General features: G+C 37.5%; 1 protein-coding gene across 1 annotated transcript in view; it reads left to right on the top strand.

Annotated features, from left to right (window-relative positions):
* The window catches only part of LOC124595716, a 113,839-nt gene extending 105,859 nt beyond the window's left edge, over positions 1-7,980 (top strand). The window contains exons 4-5 of the mRNA XM_047134583.1: positions 3,991-4,185; positions 6,981-7,980. Coding sequence (XP_046990539.1) covers positions 3,991-4,185; positions 6,981-7,199 — 414 coding nt within the window. The 3' untranslated portion in view covers positions 7,200-7,980. The remainder of the gene's footprint in view (positions 1-3,990; positions 4,186-6,980) is intronic.
* The last annotated feature ends 5,781 nt before the right edge of the window (positions 7,981-13,761 follow it).

Genomic DNA, 13,761 nt, shown 5'->3' with positions numbered 1-13,761 from the left:
TAGCAGCATAACACAAAATTCTCTCAACATGTCTTTTCCCATAGCTGAAAATTTCAGTAATTCATTCCATTAAAACATTGACAAAATTTCCTGTATAAGCTTTTACATATTGTAATTAGTAATTTCCCATTATAACAGCTGAATGAATATACTGCATAATATTTCCTAGCATTAATTTAGTGTATGCTGTAATTATTGATTAATTAGTGCACATAATCACATCTCTCAGTATATACAAAAAATAGCATAAACATTTTACAACAAAAAGTATTTAGAAATATGAGGGTGGTTTACTAAGTCTGGTAAAAATGCAAGGATAATGTATGTTTCATAAGCAACTTGCCTTACTACTTGACATAATCTCCTTTGAGGGCTATACTCTTAGTCCAGCAATCCTCAAGGTTTTTCAGCCTGTTGGAAAAATTCTGCAAAACACTCACTGACTGCAACTCAAATTTCCTTATTTGATGAAAATTTCTTCCCAGAAAGCCAAAGTTTCAAGTTAAGGAACAGGAAGTAGTCATTTGAGGCTAAGACTGTCCATTGAATAGGGTGAACAAGGAACCAATTCAAAACCCATTTCATACACTTTCATGATTTTTATTACTTATGTGTGGATTGGTGAATTATTCTGCTGAAAGAGCACATTCTTGCCTTCCAGCTTTTTCTTTCAGCCAATGCATGTTTTAAATGATACATCAATGAAACATAATAGGGTCCAGTTAAGGTTCTTTCTTTTTACAGCTGATCTATGAGGATTATTCTTTGGGAATCCCACAAGACAGTGGCCATCCCCTTACTAGCTGACAAGATGGTCTTTGTCTTCTTTGGTGCACTTTACTAGTCTTTGTCCTTTGTTTTGACTGCCATTTGTCTCTAGTGTGTGCAGTTGATCCAGATTTCGTCATGTAACAAATTGGTACAAAAATTCTTGTGGATGGTGATTAAACATGGCCAGACGTGGTGTTGAAATGTTGTGCTGGATGCAATTTTGGTCAATTGTGAACAATCGCGACACCTATTTAGCACACAGCTTATTTATAGCAAATTCTTGGTGCAGTATGTCATGCACTCAGTAAGGTGACTGTAATCTCATGAATTTTTATTTGGCAGTCCTACATTACCATATCATGGATTTTATCAATGGTTTCCTTTGTGGTAATTAGATGGCTGGGCCTCATCTTTGGTGCTTGTCTGATACTGGTTAATTTCATCAATCCAAAAATAAATGGCCTTCAATCGGCATACAGTTTGTGAGAACGTCATCCAATTATATTTTGATTTGTGTGACAGTCCAACCCTGCAGATGAAAATGTTTAACAGCAGCACAGACCTTGGTTTTCTCCATTTTCAATCGTAGTGACACTGGCCAATTGAGATGAATGTTAATGGTGAACTGTCCACTGTACACTGGTGATGTAAGTCGGCCTGGATGTTTACTATTTTCAGTAAATATAACCTGTACACTTTTTATGTTATTAGTCTTCATTTATTCCACCAATTAAACACATTTCTAACAGCTAATAGACTGCCTGCCTTAACTAGGGCTAAAACTGCAGTAACTTTGTGTAAAAGGGAAAAATCTCTGACAGTTTGAACACAGGATGTGTTGCTACAAAATGTGGTGACAGGTTTTAATAAGCAAAATTTATACAGCTGATTGTAATAAGGATACTTGAAATGAATCTGGGGAATTTAGTGGGTGGATTATTTTCTATTAAAGTGTTTCCCAAGCACATTCATCATGTGAACTGATTTGTTTTAAACTGATGTACAAAATTTTCCATTTGTGCTGATCTTTGTCTAGCCATTTAATAGTTAAGAAAACGAATCAGTTTCTGAAATTAGCAGTTGATTCCAAGAAGAAAATGTTGGTAAGCAAATCAGTTTCTGAAATTAGCAGTTGATTCCAAGAAGAAAATGTTGGTCTGTAAATGTCAGTTGATGGTAATATTCTGTTAAGTTTTAAGTTATGCCGTTTTCTTATTTCCATTTGTTGTGTGGGGTCAACATTGTTCTGGGGGTTGAGGCAATTTTAGTGGCAGTTGCTGGCTGAGTGCCCTTCCTCATGCTGCCATTCCACCAAGGTTTGAATCTGTGTAATCCTATCTGCCTGCACATATAATAAGTCTGTGATCAGGTGCGAGAAAGTTTTCTAAATGTTTGTGTAGTGTCAATCAAAGATTGTACATGAGTACCAGTGTGGTATTTATCTAGTTGGATGTGAGAAATTGCCAGGCTGGCTAGCTCACTCACAGCCCTTGTCATTAATCTGTCAGGCAGATTGATCTCAGTAGGTTCACTTCCTCATACCCTTTAAGTGGTATTTTAATGTGCTTGGCGATACAGGTGAGTATGTTGTGTATGTCAACATCTGAATAAATGCAATTTATGCATGTCATTGGTAATGTGAATAGTGCAACATTGACACTGGTGCTATAGATAAGTCCAAAAATGAGGTGATTGTCTATAGCAAAGCATGAAGTGAATTTATTCAGTTGGACTCATTATTAATCCAATAAAAATTTTTGTAACTTATTAGGCAGCCATGTAGCCAGATATTTAATAGTGAAACACAGTTATGAATGCCAATATATATTTTTGACGTAGTCCCAAATCTGAAATAAGTTAATGTATTTAGTAAGTGCAATACAAGATGTACACCAACTACAAATAAAACTTCATAGTATTTACCACCTCCTCCACAATGTAATTAATCACTTGGAAGAAAATTACTTTCTGTTCAGATCCATTACTGTTGATCAAACATGGTGAATTGATAAGTACTAATTACTTAAGACAAATTTTTGAAGAAAGGTTAAAAAGTCTTGTTCTGAATTGTACCTCATTGTATTTCATTCATGCACATTTGAACATTTCAGTAAGGTGTACATCTACATTGTAAACCAGCCTGTATACGTTCGATAATTTGTGTATTCTAAGTATGTGACAGAAGTAATAGGTAAATTAAAGATCGTTTTTAGTGTTTATATGTAGCAAATTACTGGTGCAAGACCAGCATTAAATTCAAAAATCATTTCCTTGAATAGTGGGAAACATGTTTCATGTGTGAAAATAGTCTAAAATTATATTTATCATACAGTGTGAATATTAATTTTATATTTTAAATGTAATTTGTGCAGTGTTCACAGCAGAGAGAAACACACTGAAAGAATGATTTTCTTCTACCCAACATTGTAATCTTGATAAAACATAGGAGCTAATTCTGAGGTTAACTAAAGCTGTAGAAAGTAAACCAGAAAAATTGAGGTTTTCACATGGATTACAAATTAAACTGGGAGGAACATACTAGCCATGTCTGCAAAGGAATAGCATAATGTGCTGTATCATGTGGAAATGGACAGATGCAGTCAGCTGAGTATCTGAATGTGGCTTGTTTTGACCTATTTTAGTTGCACATCTCCTACAGCATGCAGTACTGGTAAATGAACATTCCAGTCACGTCAGTGAAGTTATGAAAATCTGAAGCCCAATAATCAGAACTAGCAGCAATATACAACCCAAGAAACAATTCTTTCCCTTCTGTATTAGGTTCGAGGTACTGGACATTGTAAACCTATACATCTGTACAGCATTGCTTTGTTGAAAAAAAAAACTTTAATGAATTGGACACCAAGAGAATATACACCTTCACAACACTAGATGCAAACTGGACTTGCATGTACAGCAAATTTGCATAGCATAGCATATGTATAACTTTAGTATGCTTCCAGTATCTTCTCATGGTTTCCTTCTATTATTTTCAGAGTTAAGATTTATGGTTGCTCACTGAAACATCCATTTTACATTATGGTAGAACTGTTTTGAAAGAAATATTTTCAGCGTTATGGTAGTTTATTATGTTTCTAAAAAGTGGAAGTAAAAAGGAATTCTGTTTAAAAAATATTAATTATACATTTAATGACTGAACTTATTTCTCTGTAAATGGTTAGTGGCGAATGAAGAATTCAATACTTTCCTGTATTTCAGTTGCTGTTACGCTGGATTTGGTTCCCAGCACCACCACCAAATTTGCCATGGAGGGATCCGGTACTCAAAGAAAATGAGAAGGCAGCACTAACTGCTCACTATTATTTAAGAGGGCCTCCACCAGATCCTTCTAATATTCAGTGCATAGAGGGTAGATGGAAGAAGGATCCATACTGGAGATGGATCCCATCAAATGTGAGTTGTAAAAGTGTTTTTCTACAAGTTTTTGTTTGCCTTGAATAATTGTGGTTATCAGTACTCGCCTCATGGGCCAAGGTGAAAATGTGGCTGGTTGTGAACTGTTTTTGGGTCAAAAATGGACTGTATACTCTTCTAGTCATGTTTCTTTTTGGCTCTCAATAGTCGAAGCTATGCATCCACTAGAGTAATGATTCTCGAAGATTGGAAAGTTACACATTTACAGCAACTACAGCCTCTTCATTCTCAACAACATAATTGATAGCTACACAATGCTCTGCATGTGGAAATTAAAGTCTGTGAAATGCCAAATCTGTAGGAAAGTTTGCATGTTACAATAATTTACTCTTCAAATCCTGATTCCTCATTACCATACGTCTGTTCTGGAAGAAGACTATTTCCTTTTTCCTCCAAAGCTCCTTAAAAGTTTCTTTCACTCAGTTGGCTTGCATATTATCTGCCAGTTAATGTTTTAGCCTTTCAAATCAATTACTATGAAGAATCCTTTTGAATATCAGGAAACATTGGTCATAATTTTTCTGACAAAAGAAATAACTTGCCTTCTTGTATCTGGTATGAAATGTTGAATTAAAGCCTCAATCACAGTAACAAATTGGTGCCCAACACCAGCTGGTTTCTTTTTAAAATAATTCAGATGTCCCTAAAAATTAGTTCCCACACTTAAGTCCACATTCAACAAATACAGTGTACATCTTTTACAAAGTTATCTCATAACTGATTCTTCAGCTAAAATCTAGAATAAACATTTGTTGACATACTGTCTTGGCTATTTCACATACCTTTCAGTTTTTGTCTAATTTATTGTGCATTTTCATCTTTGGTTGTCCTTTGACTATGAAAGCAATCCATTAAACGCCATGAAAATAATGGGCAGGAAGTTCTGATTGAAAATTAAGAGTTATTTAGGAATAAAGGAGATGACTCACTGAAAGGCAGGCATGCTGCATCATTGATAGGCACACAAACGAAAGGTATGGAACTTGGCTAGCTTTTGGAATGCACTTCCTTTTTCTAGCTGTAGGAAAAACACACACATGCACAAACCTGTCTGTTTACTGAGACACAGCACTTCTGCCTTTTGGTGAATCCTCTCCTTTATTCATAAATATGAGGGCTATGCCAAAAGTTTTTAGTAGAACGTGTGAAAAAAATTTATTTGTGAAAAAACATTCACAACTTTTCAAAATACTCTCCATTAACATGTGTACATTTTTCCATTCTCTGAAACCACTTAGAAAATGTCAGTCCAAGTTTCTTTTGGGATGTCACTTAGTGCACTCTCGTAAGCTGCAATGGCCTCTTCATCTGATGAAAACCGCTGCCCTCGAATTTTTTCCTTAGTCTTAGGGAACAGAAAGAAGTCACAGGGGGCCAGGTCAGGTGAATAGGGGGGATGGGGTAACACTCGCACTTTTTCCTTCTCCAGAAAGTCCATTGTTCTGGCAGCCCTGTGCACAGATGCATTGTCGTGATGCAGCAGAAGGTGCCCACTCTTGGACTTTGGATGCTGTGACTTCCATGTGGTGATGACTTTTGGAAGACAATTGTTAATGTACCATTCAGCATTGACGACGTTTGTCAAAGGTCACAGAGATGCCCGAGCTTCGTGAAAAAAGTTGCCACCATCTTTTTTCCAGAGCTCTGACTTCGTCGAACTTTTGTGGGTGGTTCCTCCCCTGGAAAGCACCACACAGAAGACTCTCTCTTCATTTCAGGGTCATAATGGTAGACACAAGTTTCATCTCCTGTGACGATAGTGTAGGTGTCTTGGGACTTCCCTCCATTGAATTTTTTGAGCATGAAACACCAGTCCACTCTCGTCTCCTTTTGGCTTTGTCAGGAAATGTGGCACCCAACGGGCACATCTCTTAGTAAGGCCTAAGTGACTAGGAACGATGGTCTGTGCTGCTGTTGATCCAATATTTAGGGTCCCTTCAATGTCACAAAATGTAAGATGTGGATCTTCTTTGGTCATTTTCCTCACAGCATCTATGTTTTCAGGAGTCACAGCTGTTGTTGGCCGACCGGGACGAGGTTCATCTTCAATTGACTGCCGACCCCTCAAAAACTCACGAAATCAGTTTCCAACTGTGGCCTTAGAAGGGAAGTTTCACCAAAAACACAAAGCAAAAAAGAATGGCATTCTTCAGCACTTAAACCCTTTTTATAATCGTAAAAAATCATGGCGCGAAAGTCGCGGCACGACAGCTCCGTCCTGCACCGTCTGACTCAGCACTGCCTATGCTTTCTTACAGCACTGTGGGGGGATCACCGCTAGCCAGGGGCTGTGCACACACCTCCCAAGGTCGAAAAACACCACTCTTTAGAATGAAAACCTCCGCCTTACTGTTTACGGGCTGCTAAAAACTTTCGACATAGCCCTTGTAACTCGTAAATGCCTTGAAAATTCAGTTGCTTTAAAGAAATGTTATTTGATGTAGAAATTGGTTTACTGATTTTATAATCTTTGGGCAATAGGCCAAAACATACAAAACAGTAAGATAGTGTGCCACATTAACAGAAAATAGTGAGAACTTTGTACGAGGAAAAAATGTAGCCCTATTTTTAATATTTCAACCAGGAAGGGATTTCCATTTGGGGTTAATGCACTGCAATAGAAAATTGCTTTCATAAAAATCAGTTTTTAATAGGTTTCTTATGTTTGTCCTCTGAATTTTCTGTCTTTTTCTTAGTTTCACTACTATCTGATACTGATGTTGCTTCTCTCTCTCACGTAACTCACATACTTACCTCAGTATTTTATGTTGCAGGGGGACGTGAGTGAAGGTGGACATTGGTATGAGTTGCCAACACCACCAGAGCCAGCTCAGGGAGCTTGGTATCTTGTTTGGCCTGCAGAGTTACCAATGAGTACTTCCCCTTTTATTCCTGGTCATGGCACATGGCTAACAGGCACATACTATGCTAAGAACAATTTGATGCCTACAATGCTATTACCTCAAAAGAACTTACCACTCATGTATATGTAACTGAAACTTTCCAAGACGATGCATTTCAAAATTAACATTGCCATTGTGCAATGTCCAGTTCAAAAGATTTGTACAAAACCTAGTTACCTGTGTTGCATAGGGTGTGCTTCTCAGAGAAAGCTTCATTCTTTGTTATTCGGAGAATTTTATGAGCTACTGCTAAGGTTTTGTCCTTGTGTTTACCATTTAACACCACTAGTAAATGGAAGTTATGTAATTGGGCAATGTATCATTTATAGCTGTGAGCTTGAATCATTGAAGCAGCAGGCATTTGGAATGGGCGTGGGAGTTTCTATATTGTAATAATATTTTCTTCTGATTGCTGAGCTAAAAATACTCCACAAAAATTGTGTGTTTGCTATGTGTAAAAAGTAAAGGCATTGATGTACATGAGTGAGACTGTTTATGCACAAGTATCCAGGTAAAGCAGATTTATGCTGGCAGTTTTCTGTTACCTCTTGTTAAGTGTTTACAGTTAATATATTTTAAAATAAATTGCCTTTATACACCAAAAATTCGTCATGTATAGAAAATCTTAACAAAGTGGAGTTGTAGTATATTTCTCCTGAATCCTTAGAAAGAAAATGACAATCTTGTCTGACAAATGGTTGTCCTGTTATGGAATGCAACAAACTCAAATATTGCCTTGTGGTTAATAAAGGAGTTGGACCATTGCTTTATACCCATCAGTACTGGCAGCTCTTTGACTTGAATTAATCAGATTTCAAATGACTGCCTCATTGTTGTGGGAAGTAAATAGTATTGCAAAACTAATGTTGTAAACCTGTCTGTTTTTTTTTTTTTTTTTTTTTTTTTTTTTAAAGTAAAGCTATATTGTTAAGTCAGTTTTTTGTCAAAGCATTCACAATGAGGTACTGATTGGTTAGTTGATTGGTTAGTTGGGAAACTTGATATTGAACTTAAAGTAAGGTTAAAGATGGGTGTTGTGGTTCAACATGCTTAGTCCACTGCTCTCAGATTTTATTTATAGAGTCCATTGCAAAATTAGTTGATGTAATTAAGATTATTATGAAAACTTGAAAATTGTTTACAAATAAAGGTATGAGTGTGAAACTCCAGTGACCCTGACTAGATTACTGTGTGTTGGTTTCAGTATTGTTAGTGTTACTGTATGTTAGTACATATTTTATGAAATGTGTAGATTCATGTAGTGATAGAATTTCATCCTTGCTATGCAATCAAAGCTATTGTTAAAATTCATACTTCATTTTGTTAATGGGAAACATACAGTTGCAAAAAATTGAGGAAGAGGAATGAAATTGGTATACTTGCATAAGTATCAGCCTGCAAAAAGCAAAAAGTGCTGCATGTTAACTGAACATAACATAAGTATAATCCACCGTAACTGGTAAGTTCATATAAGCAGGAAATCGTGCAACTCGACAGAAATAATATAGTAAAGAATGTTAAGCATATGGAACCATCAAATAAGATTATGATGTTTCAAAAACTTAAATTTTGTTTTTCACTGAGTAAATGAGCCAGCAAACAGTGTATAAACTTTAAACAGATTTAAGGCTGTACTATGGAATTGTTTTAAATTTCAAAACTGTTCCAGAAAATCTTTTCTCCAAGACAACACATTCCAGATTTTCAACACTAACATTAGTAAGTGGAATACCATGTGTAGAAACAAAATATTAAACTAGGCAAATACTTTTGTCAATTCTGGAGACAGTAAATGTCTAAATGTCACAAAAATATAATAGGTGTTCCCAATATAGTATGCTGTACTGTGATTATAATGGTAGAGGTGTGTGTGTGTGTGTGTGTGTGTGTGTGTGTGTGTGTGTGTGTGTGTGTGTGTGTGTGTTGTAAAAAAATAATGTAAATAATGTACTATTTTGGCATTGTAAATTTTGTGATGAAAAATCTGTAAATAGTTTGTGATATGTTTTTACAGAATAGTAAGTGTATGGTAAATGTAAGATGCATAAATTATTTATGGTGGCATGTTTTGTGCAATTTCTGAAATGTGAATCATAATGTCCTTTTAAATTTAATGTTTGACGAGACAAGTAAGACTGAAAGAAGTTGTCAAAGTTGATATAATCACTATGTATTGAAATCTGATGGTTATAAATTTGAATAAAGGCACTGAATGTTAATATGACAAGTGTTTCAAAGTCATTCTCAGAGTCTGTGGATTAATTCCGACAATGTTCAGAGATTACAGCCTTATTACATTAATTAATCTGCTCAACATATCAATTTGTGACTACAAGTAAATCTCTAACAGCCCCATTCTCCTGCCTGACTTCCTCTGCCTCCATTTGTGAATGGTAATAGGGAAAACAATGCTCAATTAACTTCTGTTTGAGCTTGGATTTTGTCATGTTGCATTTTGCTTTAGTAATTTATGGTCTCAAATTTTGACTAAGTCTGAAGCATAATGCTCCTCTTGCCGTGTAGGATACTGAACCTGCTTCAGCATCTCGATGATGCTGTTGCATTGATTACATGAAGCCACAAAATGTTGAAATCTGTTATATACATCGAAGTCTTAATATCTGGTATGTTTTAATTTGTTGTTTCTTTAGTTTTGTTCTCAGTCAGAATTGTGCATACCTCTAAAGTCTAGTACAGTATTTTGCACTCAAATAAGACTGCAGGCTATGGATTTCAAATTCATTGCAAGATGCAGCACACAATGCTATTGTGTAGCTGCTATTACATACTACTGCATTCACTCGCTCACATGCTCATCAGTTCCATAGGCACTGACAGAAGACTACTTTAAAGCATATGGAGTGAATTGAGGTACACGTGAATAAAAGACAAGCAAAATAGAAACTTAATCTGTGTACTACAATTTAAAAAAACTCAATATTCTGCTTAATACTGCTTGTGTCAATGTTTGTTAAGTTTAACCTAGTTAATTAGAAAAAAGCTTTTTTAACTGCTACATTCTTTGTCACTAATGGTAGCTTAATATTTACCTCACTACAATGGTATGTCTCAATAAAAAAGCCACCATTTGTAAACAGGATAGTACTACTAGACATTCAGCTTTACAATGAACACTGCTACTCATCTTCAGCTAACAGAACTTTTCTGTCCTTGAAAGTAGCTCCTCAAATTTTAAAAATAGTATTCCCAATTTTGTTGTCTTAGATGGAAGCTTATTGAAGCCCTTTGTGTTAGTTTGTGACTCCACTCTGGAGGCTAGACAGGGAGGGAAAGCTTAAAAGAAAATCATTTTTGTGTCTTGTCTTACAATTATGCACATCACCAGTCAGCTGAAACTAATGATCAGCAGGAATAAATGTACTAAGGAGAAAGTGTACAAACCTGTATGTAACCCAGTATTTCAGTTATTTATTAGCATCAGTTTATCTGAACCAGTAGCATTCTCCAATGCATATTGTTGTAGCACACAACCAGTGGTGCAAAGACGACTTGTCAATGTAGCCATAGTGCAGATACCATGTGCGTGCGTGCGTGCGTGCGTGCGTGCGTGCGTGCATGAAGATTAGATTAGTTTTTCATTCTATAGATCCGTGCTGAAGAGATCCTCGTGGATGTGGAACACATCAATATTTTTTAAAGCTGAAATAACAATACTAATAGTATGAATATATACAATACATAACTTGTTTCTATCAAAAAATTTGTCGATGGAGTAGGAGTTGGCCACTAGTCTTTCAGGATCCTTTTAAACTGATCTTTATTTTTAACTAACTTTTTTGTATTTGCTGGCAAATTATTGAAGATGAGTGCTCCTGAGTAGAGGACCCCTTTTTGGACTAAACTAAGTGCTTTTAAGTCCTTTTGCAGATCATTTTTGTTCCTGGTATTGTATGTATGAACTGAGCAGTTTGTTGGAAAAAGAGATAAATTATTGAGGACAAATTTCATTAAGGAGTAAATATACTGAGAGGCAGTAGTTAGTATACACAGTTCTTTGAAGAGGTTTCTACAGGATGTCCATGAATTTACTCCACAAATAATATGTATTACATGCTTTTGGACTCTGAAAACCTTTGACTTGAAAAGATACCCCAAAATATTATACCATATGGCATTACGGAATGAAAGTAGGCAAAGTATGCAAGCGTTTTCATTTTTATGTTGCCTACATCAGCTAACACTCGAATTGCAAATACATATTCAACTGTTTGGCTCTCTCTGCCTGCATGTGGTTGGCCATTGTCATACAATTCTGTTCGCTATGGTCCAGCTGTAAGACTCCTGCATCAGCTGTTTGCCCACCCTGTCCTAGTATGCCCATGCTCACAACTCTTTTTGTGAAACATGGTGCCACAGCCATCACAGCATTACTTACATTTCCATGCTGCAAGCCTGTCCTACTATTTCTTGCGCCCCCCCCCCCCCCTCCTCTGCCTTTCCATTGGTTAGTCAACTGGGTGCCATCCACACCTATATTTGGTTTACAGTTTTGGGCAATTTCTTTCTACCCCCCCCCCCCCCCCCCCCCCCCCCAGCACTTTACACACCTTTTCATCCTAAACTACATGGTCCCCATTGTTGGATTTGACCTTATATTCTAGATCAAAATTTCACAGAAGTGCAGATCATGCCGGGAAGATCTTCCAATATAGTGTATGTTCCACCTTTGTGCACACATCTTTGCACCCTTACTAACTGGCAATGGCAATATACACACAAACAAAGACAGTAGCCATCCCATCCCACTGGGGGGTGACATCACGTACCTGCATGGTGGTATCCCCCTAACCACATAGGGATCACACTATTGGTAGTTTTAACTGTCCACCACTTCCTGATGGAATGCTCATTTTTAACCATTTACATTCCCACTTGGGTTTGCCATCTAATTTATTGGCCATTTCATCAAATGACGCATGGACTGTCGACTGCATTTTACTTTCTATCTGCCAAATCAACATGGTGAAGGCCATTTAATGTTTAGTCTTGGAACTCTGTTTCTGTATGGTGTTCTTTCTAGCATTTTTCCACTTGCCTGTTTCTATAGTCTGGGAGACGAGTCTTTGGTATTGACAGCTCGGTAGCGTCTTTCCGTTGCCTAGCGACCGCAGGCAGGCAGCCAATGACGCCCTGACTTTGAGCGGGTACCAAGGGCCACGTTGCCGTTCTGAAACCCGGTCGCGCGCGCTTATGAAACTTACCAGTGTCTCGCATGCACGCGATGCGGTCGTTCGTCGTTTGTCTGAAGTTGAATTCGCAGTTTATTTTGTTTTTAGTGTTTCTTTGTTTGTTTCATTGTAAACAATGTCTAGTGTGGTGGGTAGTACCAGCCCAACACGAGAAGTGAAACGGAGGAAGAAAAGTGTGCTACGCACCCAGGCCCGTGAATTTGTGTGCTCTGTGAGGGATTACTTTGAGAAAGAAAAGGACAAAGGTTGGCTCTTAATTGCTGCTGCTCAGGTTGTGAAGAGAACTGCAGCAGCATTGAAAATAAGTAAGAACACTGTTGTAAAGATAGGGAAAGAACAGTATAGTGTAGATTGTGAGGAGAGTGGCACAACAAAGCTGCACACACCAGGAAAGAAGCGACCGAGAAATAAGCAGGTGAAGGGAGCAAATTTTCATTGCGTACAGTGTTGAAAGACATAGGCTTCAGCTATTCACTGTTTAACGGACGCAAAATATTAATGGAAAGGACAGATGTAGTTGCATGGCGGTGCAGATTTCTGCGCAGGATCATGGGTGTGGAATTCGAATGTATAGTGTGGTTAGATGAAACTTGGGTCAATGCCAGCCATTCTTTACGTAGAGGCTGGAATGGTGGAACGCCCGAGGGGACAATGGCAGTGCCTGTTGGCAAAGGAGGGCGTATTATTGTCTTACATGCAGGAACATCGAAAGGTTTTGTGCCAAACTGCTTCAAAATGTTTCGGTCAAAAAAGACGGGAGATTACCATGAAGAAATGAACAGTGTAGTATTTCAAGAATGGTTCGAGACATCGCTTATGACGAATCTGACAAGTCCATCAGTGATTGTTATGGACAATGCGCCTTATCATTCCGTTGTTCACGATAAGGCACCAACCTTGGCAACAAAAAAAGACGATATCATTCAGTGGTTGAAACGGCGAAAAGTAGATTTCAGAGAAGATTTAAGGAAGGCGGAACTGCTCGAAATTGTGGCACAAAAGAAACCCCAATTTCCAACATATGTAATTGACGAGATTGCTAAAAGGCACGGGCATGAAATCGTTCGGCTTCCTCCATACCACTGTCACATAAATGCAATTGAAGGAGTGTGGGCGCAGATAAACAATTACATTGCTGCAAACAATAAAAAATTCACGATCTCTGAAGTGGAAACTCTCCTTCCAGCAGCTATCAATAAAGTGACAAGCGAGACGTGGGCTAAAATTGTAAACAGCACTGCAAGTGCCATCAGAGAGGCGGCCAAAACCGAAGGGGTTGTGGAAGAATGCATCGAAAATTTAATTATACATTTGGGAGAGAGCAGTGATAGTTCGAGTAGTATGTGAGTGGTGTTTTTCCATTACAGTAACTACAACGTATTCAGGAATGTAAGGAGGGAGTTCGCTATCGATCTACGACCAGATCATCATATTGTGAGTAC

This window comes from Schistocerca americana, chromosome 2, assembly GCF_021461395.2.
Source record: "Schistocerca americana isolate TAMUIC-IGC-003095 chromosome 2, iqSchAmer2.1, whole genome shotgun sequence".
NCBI classification, from domain to species: Eukaryota; Metazoa; Arthropoda; class Insecta; order Orthoptera; family Acrididae; genus Schistocerca; species Schistocerca americana.
Note: the sequence above shows the minus strand (reverse complement) of the source record. Positions and strands in the feature narration are given on the sequence as shown.